At 45.3% G+C, this 22,828-nt stretch overlaps 1 protein-coding gene across 1 annotated transcript in view; it reads right to left on the bottom strand.

Annotated features, from left to right (window-relative positions):
* COL22A1 (collagen type XXII alpha 1 chain) overlaps positions 1-22,828 on the bottom strand; it is a 310,548-nt gene that overhangs the window by 158,924 nt on the left and 128,796 nt on the right. The window contains exons 8-13 of the mRNA XM_075920074.1: positions 19,330-19,605; positions 17,622-17,702; positions 16,880-16,993; positions 16,257-16,301; positions 12,011-12,064; positions 10,799-10,837 (exon numbers count right to left, since the gene is read on the bottom strand). Of these exons, the coding sequence (XP_075776189.1) occupies positions 10,799-10,837; positions 12,011-12,064; positions 16,257-16,301; positions 16,880-16,993; positions 17,622-17,702; positions 19,330-19,605 (609 nt within the window). The remainder of the gene's footprint in view (positions 1-10,798; positions 10,838-12,010; positions 12,065-16,256; positions 16,302-16,879; positions 16,994-17,621; positions 17,703-19,329; positions 19,606-22,828) is intronic.

Here is a 22,828-nt window from a genome sequence, read left to right as displayed (position 1 = left end):
TAGACAGGGAAGAACTATTTTGCGCAAAAAAGCCCCGATGGCTAAAATGGCATCGGGGCTTTCTTGTGCAAAATCGTGTCTAGACTGGCCACGGATGCTTTTGCGCAAAAGCACTTTTTGCGCAAAAGCATCTGTGCCAATCTAGACGCGCTTTTGTGGAAATACTTTTAACGGAAAAACTCTTCCGTTAAAAGTATTTCCGCAAAATCATGCCAGTCTAGACGCAGCCATTAGGTTTTTTTAATTGGAAAAGGTTTTTCTTAGTATTTTCAAGGTCCCAGAGGAAATGTTGCAAAGATGGAAATTCAGTCCGGGTCTCCTGAGTCTCAGTCTATTTAGTGCCAAGCTCAACTCTTCTTCTCTTCTGGTTCCCTGGCATACATTTAATACATTAATATCTGTGGTTCACAACCAGGGTATGCGTATCTTTGGGAATATGCTGAGGTCTTCCAGAGGCTATATCAACTCATTTAAATATTTACCTAGTTTTACAACTGGCTACATAAAAAGAACAAACAAACTAAAATTTCATACAATGATTTGTTTATAAGGCTCTATAATACTATATGCTGAAATATAAGTACAATATTTATATTCCAATTGATTTATAATTGTGCAATAAAAATGAGAAAGTCAACAATTTGTCAATAATAGTGTGCTGAGAAGCTTTTGTACTTTTTTGTCTGATTTTGTAAGCAAGCAGGTTTTAAGTGAGCTGTAACTTGGCAGTACGCAAGACAAATCAGACTCCTAAAAAGGGTACAGTTGTCTGGAAAGATTGAGAGCCACTGCATTAAACCACATAGCTTTAGGAGGCCACCAGCACTTTTTTTGTCCTCTTCTAGCTTTTTGTTTTTCAGAGTTAGCACCCTGTGAATTCTGGCGTGTATGAGGCTTTAAAAAGTTGTCACAAAACAGCCAACCTGTGGCAACATTCCTGTGCAAAGTGTCATCAACATTTTTAGAAATTTCATTGAACTTTGTGGATGTTCGGTGAAGGGTTTTGTTTTGTTCTGTTTTGTTCTGCAGTTGGTATTTCACTCAGCTCTGAAAGCTGCTGACCAGAGGCAGCACAGATGACTGAACTCTTGAAAGCACAGGTGCAGAATTCTATTAGTGTAATGAGGTTAAAACCCTATTAATATGTTGGCAGATTTCACATCAAAGCGGGCATTACCTTATGCCGCTACAGAAGACCAGCAATTCATCAATTCATCTCAACTAAGAGTTTGCTTTAGATCACTCATCCAAAGAAAAAAAAAGAAACTCAACAACAAAACAAACCCAAAAACCAGCCCACCTCAGTCACTGCCCATCATTCTGATTTAATAAATACAGATGCCATATGGGTCTGCTTTTCAGGGTTCAATGAGAACTACAGGTGTTCTCAGCCTCTCTAAAAATCAGGCCGTTATTGTACAGGGAATTGATAGAAGTCTGGCTAAGAACCCTCACCATATTGTAAGCAGCTATTTTAATGATTTCATTCATTGCAGAGGAAAAATACGAAGAGCTCAATCGTCCTAGAAGGTCCAACCCTACTGTGCATGCACACTGCCCCCAGCTGGGGCTCCAGGAGGCTCCAAGAGTCAGGGAAACACAAGGGCTTCAGGAGTTTCCAGAGAGAGGAGGTGCTTCATCCTTTGTGCGCTTCTTGGAGTACGATGGAAAGACCACAGGCCTAAGCCACCTCTGCATTACCAAAGTGGGGCAAAACTGTCCCTGAAAACCAATGATTTTGGCCCATGAATTTGTACATCAGGTGGGGAAGGTGAATCCAGTAACTAGTTACAGCTTCCCAATTCTGTATCCAGCTCAGCAGTGGCTCTAGCTCCAGCCGAGTTTAGAGAAGCCATGGAGCTGCTTTAAAGTCTGCCAAGCCAGTAATGGTCCCTAGCAGACTTTCTACCATTCCCATCCTGGCCATTCCCTCTGCCAATTCCTTACCATCCCGCACAGTGGGCATTCTGAAAGAGGAAGAAGCTAGTGGCATAATGTTCCCTTTGTCAGCTGCATGCCCAGCAACGACTCTTCCACCTCTAGGATCTCACCTGCTGGGAAGAGGAGGCCAATTTCTACTACTTTCCACAGCAGATGGTGCATAGAGAGTGCAGCGGGGAGAAATTTTGAGACTAAGTGTTTCAGTGTACACGGCCTGATCTCATTACAGCTCCTAAAACAACTCCCTTCCACAGCTCCAAGATTTGTTTGATCGGCTGATGAGTTATTAAGAGTTTCTAAAGTTAAAGAAGAAACCCCAGCACATTGTTTGCTGATCTGTTATTGGCGCAACCTACAGAAATCGAGGCCAAAGATCAGCTAGAATCGATTGATTTACTGGGCTCCAAAGCACTCCACGTTTCCAAGTTGTAGTGAGGAAAATTACTCAGTTTCAACAAGAGAACGGCTGTAAGAGAACGGCTGTTTTTTGTGAGCTCCTTTGGAAGGACTTACAGTGGTGAAAAGGCCTTCTGTTTTTATAATCCTGAACACACACAACCCCACAATAGCAGAGTGGAGTCAAGCCTGCATTCCAAGGAGCATGTGGCCACTGTACAGGGAGTTGTACACAATGGGGTTTGTTTTTAGAGTAGCAGTGCCAATATTCCTTTGATGCGGCATTACATGCAACTCTCAGAGCATATTCGGCCAGGTGAAGTCACTGGAGGAAGGCCAGCAAAGAGTATGGCTCATTGTGCCTGTGTGTTGTTAGATTCCGAGTGTACTTACAGTGCCGGGTAAATAACAACAGCTGTATGTATCTCTGATCAAATCCTATTTAAATCAACATGCATGTAAGATGCACACAGGCTCCTGCCAAGTTGCCCAGGAAGACCTGTGTGCTGAAAAAAATGATAAGAGGGGTGAGATGGTATTGTAACATCTCTATACCAACCTGCCACAAGGTCTGAAACACTAGACACATGGATGCACGGAGCCAAGCACTAAAGACAATATAACTCTATCCTGGATATATGCTACTGACACACACTGGAGGGGTCTGTCCGTTTCCTAGGTAACTTGTTACACACAGTCTCATCGAACTGAATCATTGTCCTGTTCCTTTGCCCTTGCAGATGCAAACTGCAATTATCAGTTGTACAGATTAGACATTATATTTTAAAAAACCCTAAAACTCAAACCAACCCCAAAACAAAACCAGACACAAGTTTTTGTGATTATTGTTCCTTAACATTCTTCTGCCTTTTCAAAGTCTGCTTTTAAAAATTTAGATATTTGGGTTAAATTTTGAACTGAGACAAAGCGTGAGCTGTTGTGCTACATAACGTCCTATTTGTCTCTAGGAAAAACGACCCTCTCCACTGTGGCTGTCTTCACTCAGGATCAAAGCTTCAATCAGACAAACAGCTTGCCAGGCACTGGCGAATGAGCGTGCCTTGAAGCAGAACAAAAACACGGTCGCCTTTAGCATGACATTGATTAATTTGTAGCCTCCGGCCTATAAATAGGATGTGGTGATTGTAGATCTGAAGCTCGCAGATGATATGTAAGGTACCAGGCAGATGTTTTTTCCTTGCCGGAGAAACCTATTAACTCGCCTTGCCCCACTTCAACACAGAAACCAACTCTGGCTCTTTTTTGTTACCCCAAGGTTTTTATTGTAGGTTGCCCTGGGTCCAAAAGGAGCCAGAGGTAAAAGTAAAGGGATACAGGCCGGTGTGGTATACTGGTAAGAAAGTGGCTGAAGCATTCAGTACTTTCAGAACCAGCTTATTTTCAACTCTGCTTCTCCCCCAGCCCTCGGCTCTGCACTGCCTTCTGCTGGTGCTACCCAAGTCACCTGGTACTGAGGAATAGGCCAGCCTGCTGTGCTAGCTGCCCCAGGAAGAGGCCTGGCTGGCACTGTGTTGAATCACTCCCGGTTGGCACCCAGCTGGAATAAGGACGGGTGCTAAGGAACAGCCCTTCCACAGTGTCACTGCCATGGGGCTGTGAGGGAGCAAACCCCAGCCCTGGGCCTTTACTCCCACGGGGCCTGAGGCAGCTGAGTACGCTGCCTGTCCCCGGCCGGGAGAGGGTCTTGGAGCACCTGGAGGCAGCTACAGGCAGCGCGTGCTGGGCTGTGAGTTATGCCATCCAGCAGCATAACCTCTAGTTTGTGTTTGCACAGGGGGGAGGAGAAGCAGACGTTAAGTGTGTAGGGGTGGAGGTGGGTTGCAATACAATCACACCAGTAAGAAATGTTAACTTTCACCCCTAAGTATGTGTCACTGAGCAAGGAGATGACACAGCTAATAGGTCCCTCTGAGTGGAGCCCTAATTCTGCACTTCCATCCCCATGGGTTGAAGCCCTGTGCCCACACAGAGCCCTAGTGATTTACCCTGGTACAGCCCCACGGTCTGGGGCCTGGCCTTCCGTAGGCTGCCCAGGGCAGATTCTTGCCAGGAGGTTGTGAGCTATTGAGAGTAGGTCGTCTCAAGGGTCCGTCAAGTACTCTGTACCCCCCGGTGCTGTAAAACTGGTTGACCATCATCATGTGCACTCCTCCGCTAGGCTGACTAAAAAAAAATGTTTCTGATCAAGAGAGTGGTTTTCTAGCAGAGCGTTTTCTCATCCCACTCTTGCTTTATTACCCAGCAGCATCAGACAGACAAATTAGCCGCTTTCTGCTGACATAAGAGAGCCCAGACAATGTTGGCATTTGAAGTTACAGCATCTCAGTTATGCATGGCTGGGGCAGAGTACCGGCGATTAAAGAGAGATGAAACATCAGTGGGCCAGAGCGGTGGTGTCTGCTGGCCATGGTCTCTTGGCTCTAGGACCTTATCTGCCCTACCAGTCTTCATCCTCCAAGAGGAAGATGAGTCCGGCAGCAAGCTTTGACATGGGGTGTGTAATATGGAGAAGGGGGGACCTGACAGACAACTGCCTAACTTTATCAATCCATTGCAGCATATGGCACTGCCCCTGGTCGTCTTCTGATCTCATGAATGGGGAAGGAGGGGAAACTCGTTCATCTGGCCACAAGGACAGGTCTCAAAGCTTTTAGTCTGGGGGAAGACTGAAGATCGCATGTGATGGGGGTTGATGTGTTTGACGGACCACAGGGCTGGGGGTGACAGCGACCTGTTTTGTGCAGCACCTCGGGAGGCTGTAATTTACCAGCATAACAGGCTCATTTTATATTGTACACTCACATTACAAGGTAACTTAGGAGGGTTCTTTTCACCTCCCCCTGACAAGCAGCTAATCTATACCTGTCAGTCGTAATATTGTGTTAGAAAGAGTTCTGCATCCCGGCACCCTTATCAGTGACTGAATCACAGGAATGGGGGGCCTGAAGAGCTTTCTGATGTGATTCGGTTTTCCCCTCAGAGTTGAGCTTGGCAAGGAAATGCCCGAAAGAAAGGTGGTGGAGAGTTCACAGCTTTGTCACTGCCAGCAGATGTCATTGCGTACCAGCAACAGGCCCGGCAGTGGGAGACTGGGACCGAGATTCACTGAGATTCTCTAAAGGGGAAGGAAAAAACCCTCCATACGAGCCTCAGAGTTTCTGTAGTGTTGAGAGCTAAGCTGTCAGGATGCAAAATTATTATTATGTGTGATCTGGCTTCTAGTTGTTTGTTACAATCTGCAGCTGTTATTCTGGGTCACAGAAACCACTGGTTTTATCTAAAACCCTTTAATTACTGTTTAAGGGGAAAGAAGCCAACCCAACCTCCACTCCTCAGTTATTTAGCTAACCATGCAGAAGGCACTCTGAGTACAGGAAGGAGGGTTTAGAAAATACTAGAATCATAGAATTAAACTGTCCTGACCAGCCAAAGCGATGGAGAGTACAGGCTGAAAGCACTAACTCTTAACCATTGTGGATCAGCTTCTATCTGAGACTCTGAACATTACAACTACCAACTATTCACACGCCACGTGACAGCACTGAGAGGTAGGTGAGCTGTTATTCTACAAGGAAACCTAGGACACAGAGGGTGTCTCTGCATGGTGATAAAAAACCTGCATCTGTCCTGGATCAGCTGACTCAGGCTCATGGAGCTTGGCTCCAGGGATGAAAAATTGCAGGTAGACATTCAGGTTTGGATTGCTGCCCGAGTTCTGGGACAGTGCAAGCATGGAGGGTCTCAGGGCTGTGGCTCCAGGCTGAACCCAAACATCCACACGGCAATTTTAAACCCCACAGCCCAAGTTAGCTGGCTTGGGTGAACCATGGCTCAGCATCAAGGCTTTTATCCCTGTGTGGACATATCTAGAGAGGACAAATGCTGTGTGATCTTACAGTCACAGTGGTGGGGGGCAGAAGAGACCACCAGATCATGTAGTTTGACCTCCTGCATGTCACGAGACACTGACACTGCCCAGCACTTGCAGATGGACAGAGAGCTAGGAATGAAACCCAGAAGTCTTGATTTCTAGTTTTCCTGCTCCAACCAGTTTATTTATGAACTAAAAAAAAAACCCCAACAATGCATCCCCGTCTCTCCCAGCTCTGCTCATGAAAACCACCAGCTGCAACGTCCTCAGAACTTAGTTGATTTCTGCTGTGAATCAGGATCTAAGGTACGGGTGGGCAAAAGGGCCTCCGCGGGCTGGATCCGGCCCGCCAAGTGGGTGGATCCGGCCCACAGAGGCACTGCTACTCCCCTGCCCCCAGGCTAATTAAGGAGTGTGCCACGCCTCTTCCATGGCATGGGTGCCTAGTGGAAAGGAGGGGCAAAGGGGTTCCCCCACACCCAGATCAATCATGGTCTGGGTGTGGGGTAGCCACACCCCTTCCTATTTAGGCCCCACCCTTTTCAGGGTGACCTGGGGCTACTTTAAAAACAATTTTGAAGTGGCCCCCAGGCAAAATGTATTGCCCACCCCTGTTCTAAGGTCAGCATCTCCCAACCACTCCCTGTATGTGAAAAATGCTGACTAGAGGCATTTCAAACAAGGATCAACTTGTTTATGCTTTTCCTCTCACTTTTAAGTGTCCAAATGTAGTGAGGAGGGAATGAAGAAGCCACCCATCCGTTGACTCATTCCACAGAGGCCATCTCTATATGAAAAGGGATTTTTATTAATTATCGCTATTATTGTGTTATGGTAGCAAGTGGAAGGCCCAAGTGAGACTAGGAGCCCATTGTACAAGGCACCTTACAAACACAGAGTGAGAAACAGTCACTGCCTCAAAGACATGCGAAGTGTAGGAGAAAGAAAGTATGAATACCTCCACAGAGGTACTGAGGTGCATAAACCCCAGGCTTTAGTCCCACTCAGCTGCTGCATACCCCTATAGATGCCTTAGAGTTTTTGGCAGCTAGTGTTTGCAGGAAGTATTAGTGTTCCCTAGATACCCCTGTTTCTGACTCTGGGAATCCAAACTGTAGCCCCACCCCCGGTGTCTGGATAAATGTCTCCCACTGTGATCCAGGAACTGGGGGGGATAGATGGATTTTGCTTGTGGAGGCCTAATAAGATAGGTAGACTTTAAGAATACCTGCCCTGTGTGGGCCCCATTCAATATCTGGCCAGAGAAGCAGGTAGAGGTGGTGTGCCCACTGAATAACTTTTAGCTCAGAGACTAACCCACTCAGCTGGGACGTGGGAGACCAGGGTTCAGCTTCTGATGGGAGAAAGCATTTGAACAGGGATTTTATACCCTACAGCAGAGTGCTCTAACCATTGAGCTGTGGGAAATTCTGACCTGGGGCTCCCTCACTCTCACCTGTGACAGGGAACGACTCTGTAGCCTGGTGCTAAGGGCACCCCAGGTGGGAGACCAGGGCCCAGTCCCCCTGCTTCATAGCCCTGTAATTATGTATACACATTGAAACAGCTTTAATACTAGTAAGCCATTATCATCCATAATGAAACCCGCTCCCACGGCTTGTCCACTTCTCCTACAGCCCATTCTCCCACAGAAAAAAATCAGTCGCACAGGAGCTTCCCAATGCTAGGGGGAGGAGCCCCAATCCAGGGACACATCTGGCCCCTGGGCCTTAGGTTCTCCATCCCTGCTCTACCATCTTTGCCCCATCTTCCTGAATAGGGGCAAAGATGGTAGAGGAGGGATGCTGATGCTCCCAGGCTGATGTTGATCAACAAAGATGTTGGTCCTCCCAAGCTGATGGGGACTTGAAGGTTTGTGTGGCAGACTTTGCTGCCAGCTCTGAGTAGGGCAGATTATGTCAAGTGTGGGAGGGAACTTTTCAGACACCGTGTGGCTGTGTCTAGACTGGCAAGTTTTTCCGTAAAATCATCTACTTTTGCGGAAAAACTTGCCAGCTGCCTACACTGGCTGCTTGAATTTCCGGAAAAGCACTGACGATCTCATGTAAGATTGTCAGTGCTTTTCCAGAAATACTATGCTGCTCCCGTTCAGGCAAAAGTCTTTTTCCGAAAGACTTTTGCGCAAAAGGGCCAGTGTAGACAGCTGAGATTTGTTTTGCGCAAAAAACCCCGATCGCAAAAATGGCGATCGGGGCTTTTTTGCGGAAAAGCGCGTCTAGATTGGCCATGGACGCTTTTCCGCAAAAAGTGCTTTTGCGGATAAGCATCCTGCTTGTGGAACACACACAGAGCACAAAGATACTGGCTCATGAATTATGCCTTAGGCTATTAATCCAGATGCAATCTGCATTCCCACAACATACAAGATCTCATTTAGGACTAACCTCCATAGCTGGCAGCTGAAACAGACTCATCCGGGTAAATTAGACACAGCAGGAAATGTGACACATATGGTAGAGTGGTTATTCATACACATCACCACCACTGGGCAGATTTGAACCAGGGATCTCTGGAGATTAGTGTAGGAGCCACTACAGCTTGAGCTATAAAGCTAGCTGCCTCTTAGCTCAGGCTGTAAATCTTCCTTGTTCTTGTCTCTCGCAGTAAGCGGTCTAACTGCCACTACATGGGACAGTGAACCATACTAGGTGTGTGGGTTACACAAGCACACCTCTTTGCAGATGCAACTAACTGCTTGTGTCTACAAGTTCACATTGTGGGATGATGGCGTAATATTTGGGGCACAAGGCCTAGGCACTGTGCCTGTCACTCCTCCGGTCTGCACATACATATTTCAGCACTGAAGGTGCAACACACAAGTCATCTCTGTAATGCCTAGACCAGGGGTGGGCAAATTCTGGCCTGCAGGCCGGTCCTCAGGGTTAATCGTTGGCGGGTCCCCACTGCTATATTTACCTGCACCTCCACAGGTATCACACGAACGGTGATCCACGGCCAATGAGAGCTGCGTTCGTCTGCTACCTGTGGAGGCGCAGGTAAACATAGAAGTGGCAGCCTGCTGGGGCTAACCCTGTGGGCGGCTGTTTTTTTATTACCCACCCCTGACCTAGACACAACAAAGCAAGTTACGAATGCTGTTTCAGCCTGCACTATGAATTCTCTCACCTTCTAAATCAAATGATCTCTTATTCCTAAACTTTCCAATGCAGAGTTGAGGATTACAGCCTGCAGTTGCTGGTTTCCTATCATTTATATGCTCGGGGGTGTGCTATATTGAAATACAAAGATGCTCCACACCCTAATTGTTGTCAGTCGAGTTACACTAGTATAAAGCTGGCGTCATAGAGTAGAGAAGCCTCACCTTTCAGCCTACAAACTGATTTCTGATTAAACTAGCCTGAGCCACCTGAACAGACATAAATGTTTATGAAAGCAATGCGATCTTGCCATTTCCATTGTTGGAAAAAGACAGGAACTTCTTGTACATCGGCACTGGAGAGACAACCCCTGTTCTTAAAGAAACTGCAGTGCAAAACAAACAAAGGAGGCCTCCCTTTTGGCTTCTGAGTGGAGTCTCTTTTCTCCAGACCGTGTTTCTCGGACAGCACCAACATACTAAACATAACGCTTAGAGCTGAATGACCCTTGCCATGTGAGAAACACGGGCTGATGTCTAAAGGCTGCATTGTGACTCTTTGTCTAGAATGCCTACGGTAGGCCAAACTCTGCCTGTCGATAGGAGGGGTTGCACGTAAATGCCGAAATTTCACCTTTATTCTTCCCATCTCTGTGGATGACTTAGTAATACTTCCTCTAAAAAACAGCCTTCATCTGGAATGTGAGAAGGTCAAACGGTGCATTTCAGATGCATATGATCAACAGATTATAATCAGAGAAAGTTGAGATAGGAAGGTTCAAATCAGGCCTGCCCATGAAGATGCAAAGGGGGCGATCACCCTGGGCCCTTTAAATCACTGTCAGAGCACACTCTGGGCAGCTCTGAATGCTGGAGGAACATGTTGTGGTCCTGGCGGTACTGAGGACTGGCTTCCCGAGGCCCTGTCCCATCCAGGAGCGTTAAGCCAGCCCCCTACCTTACCCAGGGGCCCCAGGACCAGAGTGCCAGCGAGGCTGTTGGCTCTACTGATTCAAATGGTTATAAACTCCACTTTTCTCTACCAATGCAGGACTCTTCCCTACAAGAGATTTACAAATGCCTTGTCCAATATAGCTATAAATATTCCAAGCAGTCTGATTCCCACTGCATTGTTCCTTGTACAGTGCATTCCGCTTGTACAGCTGAGATTTATCATTCTGATTAGACTGCATTTTACACACTCTGCACAGCTGGAATGGAGACTACACAAGAGGCAAAGCAGTGACAAATCTTAACTTTCCGGTGAAGTGTGTATGAGAAAATATATTGCTTCTTTTACTAAAATCCAACCAGCACATATCTCCTGAATTCTCTTTGTTCATATGGTCTCCTGAAGTTCTTATGGGCCCCAAAATTAGAATTTGAGCCAAACAAAGTAGTGGAGTGAGATATGATCTAAATGTTTTGTATAATAAACAATATCATCATACCTGTTCTCCCTTCTCTCCTCTGCCATATGCTCCTCTGCCCTAGAAAGGAGGGGAAAAGGTACATTTAATATAAAATAATGCTGCATTGCACTTTTACTCAAGGATCTCAAAGCACTTTATGAATATTAATTGACAAAAGATTCATGCAGATTCTACTACTGATTATTTATAAAGGCGCATAAATGTGGATGAAACCTTATTAGCAAGCTTTTTGAAACATGCATCTGTTTACAAACCCTGAAGCCATGTGTTAATTTGTTCTGAGACTTCTACTCTTTGAGTTGGTGACACACACGAGGTAAAAGTTTCAAACGAGGAGAACTTTTATCTGTTTTCACAGCATGGTTCCTAAACATTTGCCAGAGACACTGTATAAGCCTTAGTGAATGCCTTTTTACTCTCCTTTTCAGTGTCAGTAAATATTGTATTTATCATGCACTCTTTGCAAATACTACTAAATATTAAATACAAAATAGAGACAATGGATTTCAGGAAGGCAGATTTTGGTAAGCTCAGAGAGCTGGTAGGAAAGGTCCCATGGGAAGCAAAACTAAGGGGAAAAAGAACTGAAGAGAGTGGGCAGTTTTTCAAAGGGACATTATTAAGGGTCCAAAAGCAAGCTATGCCACTGAGTAGGAAAGTATGGCAAAAGACCGCATTGGCTTAACCAGGAGATCTTTCATTTTACTGTGTTTACTAGCTCATGTTGTTAGAAAGGAAGATAATACATGTACTCCAAGGTCAGTGTTAATTTTCTTTTTTATTTGATTTCATATTAAATATCATAAGCATTGTTCCTCGTTAATTTATCCCTTGTTTTAATGTATTTCCTTCCACACTCTGTGTGTGTGTGTGTGTGTGTGTGTGTGTGTGTGTGTGTGTGTGTGTGTGTGTGTGTATTAGTGGTGCACATCGACACACTGCCTCAATATTCATGTTGAACATAAGAAATTTCAACCCACCCCAAAAGAAATTTCAATCCACCCAAGGATAGAAAAAGTTAGAGGGAACACTGGAATACACACATCCTAAGGGATGCTGAATACAAAGGACAGAGGGAGTCTGCTGAAAATAGAATTCTAGTCACCAGGGACCACTCACGCTATGTAAAAGCACTGCCCCTTTCTAAGTCCCATCTAATCAGTAGGAGAACACCCATTCTCCCATCTCTCACATTCCACATTCTGTCAGCCTCCAATGACTCTGACTTACTGAGTCTCCTTTTTCTCCTTTTAGACCAGGAAGTCCTGGGTTGCCACTTTCTCCCTAGAAGAGAGAAAAGGGATGTTAGCATCACCAGATGTAAAGCACATTGTTCTGCCAAGCACACAGCTATTACTGATGGTGCCTAACAATCGATTTAATTGTTCCATTCAGTTGTTCCATTTTAACGTTTGTATATTCGATATTTTAATTATGTATTTAAGCATATCAAAGATTCATCTCACAAGACTGAAACCAACATTGTCCCAAGCCTCACCATATCATCTAGCAGGGCAAGGGCTGTTGCAATCAAAAATCCCATCCATGCATCATCTTGATTCCAGTATATGGGAAGCTTGGGTTTTGGTGTATGATTTATACACAGGCATTGATTTTAAAATACGCATGGAATCCTGAAAGGGGCAATGGCAAGGCAAAAAGATTTCTTGCAGCTCCCTTAGAAAACCTTAATGTTACAATTGCTATTCAGCACAGCAAGGACCCCCAGCCCCTTAAATGTGGGTTGCATTAAAGCCACAGAGACCTCTCCTTTAGCTGTTAAGATGGCCCCCCAAAAGGGGGGAAATAATGAAAAATTTCTAAAATGTCAGTCATTTCTGTTTTTCAGGTTTCAAAAACGAACCATTTTTCAGTTCTTCGGAATTTGCCATGAACATTTTTATTTCAGATTTTTCCCCCATGCTGTGGGGTTTTCTTCCTTGTCCCCCCTTTATGCTTCTATTTTGAAACAAGCAGGAAGAAAGGGAAAGGGGGAAATAAGAAAGAGGGGGAGATTTTTCAATGTTATCCATAAAACCCAGAAAATTATATATTTGTGACCCCCACGCTGGCCAGGAGGGGTTAATGAGCTATGGTGGGCAAGAGTGGTTAGGTTGGGAGGGAGCAGTTGAAAGGACAGAGCCAGCTCAGTTGGGCCACCGTGTGGGTAGACAAGCAGACTGGAAGCTCCTGTCTCATGCAAGGGTCAGGCTACAAACTGAAGGGTGGAGTCAGCCAGGCCCTCCGTACAGGAAAGTGCCAGTTTGTGTTTATGCCAGATTGTGAGTTGGGGACTCCACTACCCCGGTAGTGATTGAGTTTTCACAGTGACGAGGGCAGAGAATATGCTGCATCCAGAAGAGCAATGTGCAGAAGACACCACGGGGAAAGCGTAAGCAGAACTGCCATGCCACGAGGGGCATGCAAGGACAGCACTTCTGTGACACCAGCTCTTATAATTTTACTGTCATTCTCATGACATTTGCTGTTTTTTTCTTATCGCTCCTGGAGTCGTGATATAGATGAGACTTTTGGCTTCCATTTTAAAAAGTATATTTCTAGCCTTTGTGGTGGCAGAGAAAATCTTAAAAATATGACTGGGTAAGGCACAGAAACCAGAAGAAATTGAGCCTGGTTTTTTTTGTCTTTTCAAATCTCATAAACCAAGCACATAAATGTTGAGGCCTGATTCTCAATTTCTGAATGTTTAGCACTGGCTGTACTGGAGGGGGCAGGACCCAGGTGAATAGCTCTTGATCTGCTCTCAAGAGTCAGTCAGAATCTGAGCAGGATAAAAGGTATATGTACCGGCTGGGGGAAGGAGGATACTCCTGCGTAAATCTAGCCTAGATATTAACTGGGCCAGAAATGGCATAAAGGGCTTTACATCCATTTACTAATTAATCTTCACAGCATCCCTGTGAGGCAGGCACAAACAATTAGCACTATTTAGTGGATCCAGAAGGTGAGCATAAGAGTTAAATGACCTCCCCTTCTCCTACATTGGACAATCTTCTCAGACACTTCGCCAAAGAATCAATGCACACAAAACAGACATCAGACAGTTTCACAAAGAAAAAACAATTTCTTGCTATTTCAACCAGAATGGGCATAGTCTCAATGACCTGATTACCTGCATCCTGCTTCAAAGAGACTTTAACACAAGACTTCAAAGAGAAGTCTCTGAACTGTCATTCATGCTTAAATTTGACACTTTACGAATAGGCCTTGACAAAGATGCTAATTATCTTGCCCATTACAAAGATAGCTTCCCCAATTATCATCTCTAATATCATTAGCTCATAGACATTAACCTCCCCGCCTCATCCTCCCTCTGTTCTAAAATCTGATTGGTCTATTTTATATGTGTTCACATTTTTTTATTGTATCCCTTTGGTATATATGGTCATGCCACTTTTCTTCCACAATTTGATCTGAGGAAGTGAGTCTGGCCCACGAAAGCTCATCACCTAATAAACCATCTTGTTAGTCTTTAAAGTGCTGCATAGTCCTATCTTTTGTTTCAGCAAGACCAGGCTAACACAGCTACATCTCTATTACTCTCCTACATAGTGACACATTTGCAGAGCTTGTATTAAAATTCAAGAGTCAATTAGATCACTATTCAGTTAGATCACTATTAAACAAACCTCATAGGTCCTTGGATGCACATGGATTGCGGAACACCAAAGCCAGGTGATTACTAGCCTAGATCAGTAAAGAAGGATTGCTAGTCAATCCTCCATCTACAGTACTGTGTTCGTGTCATTTTACTAAGAGTGAAGTGGGGGCAGTGGTCCCCAACCTTTCGGGGCTGCCGGGCACCGGGGGTGGGGCTGCTCACATGCCACGCACCCAGGGTGGGCCCACACATGTGCCGTGCACTCGGGGGCGGGGCCATCCATGCGCTGCACTCTCGGGGGCGGGGATGCCCATGCACCACACACCCGGGGGCGGGGACGCCCATGCACCACATGCCCAGGGCAGGGGCTGCCCATGCGCCGCGTGCCCAGGGCAGAGGCTGCCCATGTACCACACGCCAGGGGCCGGCACCACGCATGCACCACGCGCCAGGGGCGGGGACAGCCCAGATCATTTGGCGGGCGCACATAAATGCCCCCACGGGCATCATGTTGGGGACCACTGGCTAGTCACTCATGTTTGTTACAGGAATTTGCCAGTGGGTAGAACAAGATACATTTTCTTTCTTTTGTTTTACCATTGCCATCCTTTTGTGTTCTTTTCACAGTCATTTCTCATGGTCCTGCCATTCTAAAGAATAGCCCGTCATCACTTAAATTGTCACAGCCTAAGATAGGAATGGGGCTATTTATAGACCCATGAACACAATAAGCCAAAGTCTCAGCTATTTTAAACAGGTGCAACTTAAATTTCAACAGGCTTGACTCTATTTACTGCAGCAGAAAATATATACCAAAAGCATTTCTTTCTGCATCCCTGAAACGTTTAACCAGTGCAGCGAGTCTCTCCAAAAGGCCAGGGTTGGGTCTTTTAACCTCAAAAGCCACACAGAATAAGAGACTCCATCAGAGGTCAGCATCATCCAGCTAAGTATGATTTAGAATCATCCAGGAAAAGAATGGTTGCTTGACTCTGTGAATTCTAAGAAGAAGCCTGTCTAGAAATATAGCCCAAATTTCACTTCAGCCCATTACTCAAAATGCTTTAGCTAGGATACCCCAGTTTCAGTGAATGTCTAGAGGATGACTAACAGTAATGAGGTGGCCTATTGGCTTGGAGACGGTGCAGAATCCATGCAGAATTATTGGAGAATCATTAGAGTTGTGATGTCAGTCTCTTAGGGTACGTTTATGCTACAGAGTTTATTCGGGAAAATGGCGGTTATTCCAAAAAAACTTCAATTACATCCATACTGCAATCACGTTCTTTCGAAAAAAAATCAAAAGAACAGAGGGGTTTTTTCCAACATTGGTAAACCTCTTTCTACAAGGAAGAAGCCTTTTTCCTAAAGAACTTTTTCGGAAAAAGGTGTGTGTGGACGGGGGAGAGTTCATTCGCAAGAAAAGGAAAGAGGAAAAAGCACAGGTGCCCTGGTGGTCATTCTGCCCATAGTAATCACAGCTTACAAAGTAAGATAGTGTCCATTCAGTGTGGACGCTATCTGTCAAAAAAGCAGATTACCTTTTCGATGCGCTTTGGGAGTGTGGACGCTCTCTTTCAGAAGAAGCTTTTTCAGAAGATCTCTTTGGAAAAGCTTCTTCCGAAAGAAGACTGCAGTCTACACATAGCCTTAGATGATGTGTTTGAGAAACATAATGTAGAAACAAAAATGTTGCCTGTTAGTGAGTGCTTCTACAGGCTACATAAAAGTACAATTGAGCATAGTCAAGACACATACACACACTCACAAATTAATTTGATTTTGTTCCTTAAACTCTTCATGTCATACAGAATATCCCAGCATTCAGTACTTATAAATAGAGGTACTACTGACCTTTTGACCTCTGAAACCTTCAGGGCCTGTTGGACCCCTCTCACCCTAAAGAGAGAACAAGGAGAGAATTTGGAGACTGCTCTTCTTACTACATGCCAGCACACTAGGGTCCACCAGAGACAATGGCAACAACCCCACCATGGAAGAGTCCATTTCAGTGGGCAATGGATAGAAAGGTAAATGTCCTCAAAGTATGAGCAACAACACACAAAAGAAGTCAACGATAAACACATATTGCAGCAGTGCTAATATCTAAGTGGCCTCTTCTGACATAAAGTGGCTCAATTCCACACCAGGCAAGGGTATGGTTTCCACCTGGCTCACATTCACCCTATGAGCCTATTCCTAGTATGTCCTACAAAACCCTCACTTAATAGGGGAGTTAAAAATTGCAGATTCATGTTCTAGGTTGATCTCCAGAAGCCACAATCAGGATCAGGATCCAAGGAAGTAGGTGGTGAGACAGTCTTTCCCCAAACAACCTTACAAGCCAGGTGTCTGATCCTGCCTGGAACTGCATGTCAAGCACCGTGACGGTCCCCTACTAGATCCTACTCCACAAATGAAAGGAGCCTGCCAGAAAGAAGCAGCAAAGGTTCCCAAAAGAGAACGGAGTCACTCACCTTTTCTCCAGCAGGACAGGAACAGTTGAGGGTGTTTTGAGCACCCACTTGTTCGCTGCCAACAGTGGGTCTTATTTCAGGAGGTGGTGCTTCAGTGACGACTGTCACCTGACACTAAATCCAAACAGCTCATATTATTATCAGGTTGTCCCTTTTAGAAACCTCACTTGCCTTTGAGCTACATTGATATTTATCAAGACGTGTTGCTAACTACGTCAAACTCCAGAGACTAGGGATCATAGATTTGTTTGGATTAGGGGTTTTTAAAACTACTGAAAGGCACAGTCTAGATTGCACATCTGATTATCCCAATAATAACTACAACAGTGATTGAGGCACTGCAGACTTCTGCCATACTGTGACAGTGTTTCTTGCAACACAAAAATCTTTCCATTGGGAACTGTACAGAGACTACTAACTAGCAATGGTTGCTGCCTTCGCTTTTCCCATGCAGCAGCAACGGGAACCACTAACTACTTTTAGGTGGAATTGTTATTCTTTCATCAGCAATCGAACCCTTCAGACTTTTCTGTTTCTTATGAGAGTTTGACAGGGAAACAGGACATGAACATGTTTAATTCTTTATACTTTTCCCTTTTTCGGTAAACTCATCACAGTCACGTTACTTGATTCACTACCTTTATGACATCAGACTCACACTGCTGCATCCCCTTATTTGGATGAGTGAGTGAGTGAGTGAGTGAGTGAGTGAGTGAGTGAGTGAGTGAACAAAACATCTTACTGGTCCAGAGGGAATATCACAGCAGGTTTCCAGCTCAGCATGTCGGGAATCACAATAAATCACCATCCGCTGAAGATCAAACTAGAAAACAAAGACAAACAATAGGGCCATGTTTGAGACTGTGTATTATCAATGCCAACTTATGCCTAGTGTTTTGATACTAGCGGTATGTCTAGACTGCATCCCTCTGTCGGTAGAGGGATGCAGATTAGGCAGGTCGACATTGCAAATGAGGCAGAGATTTAAATATCCCGCACCTAATTTGCATAAAAATGGCCACCGTGTTTTACCAACTCAGCACTTTGTCGGCACAACGCAGCCGTCTAGAGAGGGATCTGTCAAGAAAGAAAGCCTTTTTTGTCAGATCCTGTAAACCTCCTTGCAGGTTGCATAAAGGATCTGTCAAAAAAGGCTTTCTTTCTCGACAGATCCCCCTCTAGACTGACGCTTTTTGCTGACAAAGTGCTGAGTCGGCAAAATGCAGTGGCCATATTTATGCAAATTAGGCACAGGATATTTAAATCGCTGCCTATTTGCAATGTCGACCTGCCTAATCTGCATTCCTCTGCCGATAGAGGGATGCAGTCTAGACATACCCTAAGAGTGCAAACAATACAAAGGCCAGATGAGGGTAGACCATGATGATTCTGGAGGTTCCATAGCTGACACCCATTCCTCTCTGTCAATACCCCCATTTACTGTGAAGGGCACTATGTTAACGAGATCCGATCTGTGTTCATTAAAGATTCTATGGAGCTTTTTACATTAATGAGCATTTATATTAACCTCCCTGTTCTGGCCAAATTCCTATCTGGAAAGTTACGTCTGCCTAACTACATTACCCTTGCAATTTCAACTGGATAAGCGGATGTTCATTGTGTTCAACTCCCATACTCAGTTACCCCTAATGATTTTACATGCACACGATGTTTACTTTTCACAGATCCCTTCTAACTTCAGTAGCGTTCCCCTAACTTACACACATCTAAGAGAACCAAGCCTGCTGTAAATATCTTGATCTTTTCACTAAGACCAAGCACGGTACTAAGTTTACCACTGGATGTATTTTCTGTGAGGTGAGGACAAATCTTGACATTGCAGGAGAGAAACTCAGTGATTTAATGAATATTTTCTTCCACTTCTACCCATAAAACTCAATGTAAATGTAACACCAGCAGGCAGAAACAAACCTAAGACCTCTGGAGACTAGTGCAGGAATCTCTACAGCTTAAGTTATAAAGCCAGCTGGTACACAGCTAAAGCAAAGTCACTCTTTCTCCCTGCAGGTGGTCTAAATGCCACTACAGGGAACTTGCCACACCCAGAAGGTGTGCTGGTTACATAAGGCCAGGTTGGAACAGTAAAGAGGTGTCCAGTCGCTGTTTGGCATTATGCAGATTTGGTGAATATGTTTGTGAGTGATCATTAGGTATGAATTTGGACGTGAGTTAACAATGGCAAGCTCAGACTGGCCAGAAGCTCCCTTCTTATATCCCTGCACTGCACGCTTCAGTATGCTCATGGTAGAGGACGGAAACCCTCGTTTCAGATGAGATGTTGGCCATTCTCAAACTGTTCCTCAAACACAAAGATTAAGGAGATGACAGTGAATAAAAAGAGGGCTCAGAAAGGACACCAGAAAACCCCATCAACCTTGGCTAGATGGGCTCACCCCCTTGGGGGATGAATCTGCAGACTCAGTACTTACATCTATGGGCACGCTGTCATACAGGCGTTTGCCAATCACAGTCTTCCCTTGGATGTCAATATTTTCTCTGTCTTCAATAGGCAATGTCTGCACGAGTTTGCAGTCAATGTAGAGGGAGACGCTCTTGGACTGAATGCTGAGGGCGATCTTATGCCAGTTACGGTCAAACAAATCGCTGACTCGTGCACTTCGAAAGACCACTCGCACGGCGTCCTTGGTCAGCCCAATGGAACTGTACTCCACGGCTTTGTTCTCCCCATCCAATCGGATAGAGACCTGAGTAACAACAGAACGTTGCCAAGAGAAACACAACTTCGCTCTCTGTACACGTATCCTTTTGCATAAACTGTGCCCCAACGTGCTTTATAGAGTCAACATTTCTAATAGTAAAGGGGAAGGAAAAGAGAAGTAGACAGAGTGTGGGGCTCATAGCTGATGATGGGAGAAGAAATTAGATTGAGAAAAGACAAGGTGTGTTAAAGAGATGGCAATGGCCTACATTATCTGCCTTTATGACTAAAAGAATCAAGCTGTGTCCAAAAACAATAAAAAACTAAAAAGGAAGGACTGAAATTCAATCAAGTTTTCTAATGAAAGATAAACAGCCCAGTTTAATCAGTACTAGGTAAATTCCTGTCCCCTCTAGCATTGTAGAATTCACACTCTACCCACTAATTGTAATGATCTTTCTCTTTCCAAGGTCATTGCTAGGAGCATATTATTTCTCATAATTCCTCTATCAGATGGCTCAAGTACAGTGTATAGTAGGCCATGGGATGTAGGAGCAAGCAGATAAAGGGTAACATAGCACCTAGGTAAGCTAGATGCCTAAGTCCCATCTTTAAAAGTGATTCAGGCATTTAGGAGCCTATGCTGTATTGATTTTCAATGAGATTTCAGGTTCTTGTCAAAATCACTTTTGAAAATGAGGCAGGCATAGGCCTTTTTGAAAATTTTACCTGTTGCTTTTCACTTTCCAAATTTCAGGAGGTCAATTATTTTAGTTGTAAACAACAGGAAGTCACTGTCTGGTATACAGGATTTGGAATTAAGGTGGTACAATCTCACAATAAGTTACATTTCCTTTTATCAAAGAGCATTTGGTACTTTCAAAAGATCGTGACAGCTGCATCAATCTTTTTTCACTGGCTACTTAAGAATCTAGCTAGCTAGGTTCTTACACTACCCCCATCCCCAGTGCTGCCTGAATGCCTCAAATATCTGCCCACATCCTTTGGAAGTTTAGATCCAAAGGAATAATAATATTTAGCTCTGTGAAATCAATCAGTGGCAGCCCACTCAAGAATTATGAGTAACTGTGCAATGAGAAAATAAAATGTAGGAAGAAGACAAAGCAAAAAAAAAAAAAAACCCCACAAAACAAAAAAACAAAACCTCCCAAACAAAAAAGGGAACATGAGAACCTTATATAATGAATAAACTTCAGTATCATGAGTGGTCCTATGTATGTCGGGGATGGGCAATAATTTTTGTTGGGGGGCCACCCCAAGAATTTGGCAAGTGGTGGAGGGCTGCTTTTTACCATTATATTAACAAAGGAGGTAAGGGGGTCTGAGATGGAGGTTGGGTGCAGAAGAGAGCTTGGAGTAAGGGATTGGGGTGTAGGATCTGGGAGGGAGTTTGGGTGAAGGAGGAGTTTATGACCTGGGGCAGTGAACTGAGGTACAGGAGGGGGTGCAAGGTCTGGGAGGGAGTGCAGGAAGGGTGCAGGGATATGGGTTATGACCAGGGATAGCAGTTTGGGTCTGGGAGGGGATTGTAACCTGAGGCAGGAGTGCAAGAGGGAGTGCAGGGATTTGGGCTGTGACCAGGGACATCCGATTGGGGTGCAAGGTCTGGGAGGAGACTGTGACCTGAGGAGGAGTGTAGGAGGGGATGCAGTGTCTGGGAAGATGTATGGGGGCTGGAGCATGGGTGCGAAAGGTTTGGGTTACATGGGGCAGGGATACAGGAGGGGGGTAGAGTGTTAGGGGAGGAAAGGCCTGGGATGCCAGAGGCAGGCTGTGGCAGGGAGACCTTACCTGGGTGTCTCCCAGCCAGCAGCCCAGCAAGTTTCTTAAACAGGACCCCTGCCTTCCACGCCCCTGTATCGCTTACCAAGAGCCATGTTTGCTGCTGCTGCAAACACTGTGAGCTGGAGGGATGAGGGGGAAGGGGGCACTTCGCATGCTGCTTGTCCTGCAAACAGGCAGCTGCTATTGGCTGGAAACCGGCCAATGGGAGCTCGTGGGGGCTGGAGCAGTGTGAGAAGCCTTTGCCCCTTCCCCCAGGTTCTCACGGTCACTGAACAACATGGCCATGCTGTAGCTGGCTTCACTGCATACCGAGCGGGGGTGGAGCAGGCTGAGGCTCTCCTGGGCCGAATCCAGCCCACAGATCATATTTTGTCCAGGCCTGATGTATGTGGATCCACCACTGCTGAAAGTCATGTGGCTGGTACACCCCAGACAGGGACAAAGGGGAAATACTGAAGATCGATGATAGTGTTTTAAACTATACAAACGTTATGCTAAAAAGCCGTTCAAGCCTTGGAAATCTATTCTAGCTTACCCCCCTGAATATAGGGGGGATGGTAAGGGCCGTGAAAAGTTTCCAGGAACAGAACAAAAGAGAAAAGACCACAAGGAGGGAGAAACACATAAGGAATAGGGGGAACCAGAGAGGAAACATAAGTCAGGAGACAGCAGTAAGGTCACAGATGCTGAGTAAGCGACTCCTTGAGGGATGGACCACCCACCATGTAAAAGCAGACATAAGGCAAGACACAACCTGCCTGCCTGCCTTTCTGCCCAACGAGGGTCCCAAAGGACTCCCAAGTGAAGGGCAAAATAGAAAACATCCTGGCTGTGTCTAGACTGCATCCCTTTTCCGTAAAAGGGATGCAAATTAGACACATCGCAATTGCAAATGAAGCGGGGATTTAAATCCCCCCCACTTCATTTGCATAAAAATGGCTGCCGCTTTTTTCCGGCTCGGAGCTTTGCCGGAAAAAAGCGCCAGTCTAACGCGGATCTTTCGGAAAATAAAGCCTTTTTCGAAAGATCCCTTATTGCTCTTAAAATAAGAAAAGGGATGCAGTCTAGACACAGCCCATGTACGTAGCGTTTATTGTTTTGCATGAGCCACACTCTCTTGATTGGGTATGAAGGAAGAAACGTGCTGAATTCTGTGCAAAGTGTCACAGTGTGTGTGAACTGCTTCCCAACTGCTGCCTGCTTCTGAGAGAGTTAAACTCGCACCTCAGAGGTACAGTTCTGGGGCAGGGTGTATTTAAGTAACAGGGGCAACCTTGGGGGCCTAGGGCAGGTGGGCTGAAAAGCCCCATTTCCAAGGAGGGGTTACAGGCTGAGAGTTGGTGCCCAGGAAATGGGCAACAGAGGAATGAGCACAAGAGCCTGGTGAGGCTCTAGAAGTGTGTAACCCCTGGTGATCCAGAGTAGCAGAGATTGGATTGCCCCTCTCAATTATCCTAATAAGT

This window comes from Pelodiscus sinensis, chromosome 2, assembly GCF_049634645.1.
Source record: "Pelodiscus sinensis isolate JC-2024 chromosome 2, ASM4963464v1, whole genome shotgun sequence".
Lineage (NCBI taxonomy): Eukaryota > Metazoa > Chordata > Testudines > Trionychidae > Pelodiscus > Pelodiscus sinensis.
Note: the sequence above shows the minus strand (reverse complement) of the source record. Positions and strands in the feature narration are given on the sequence as shown.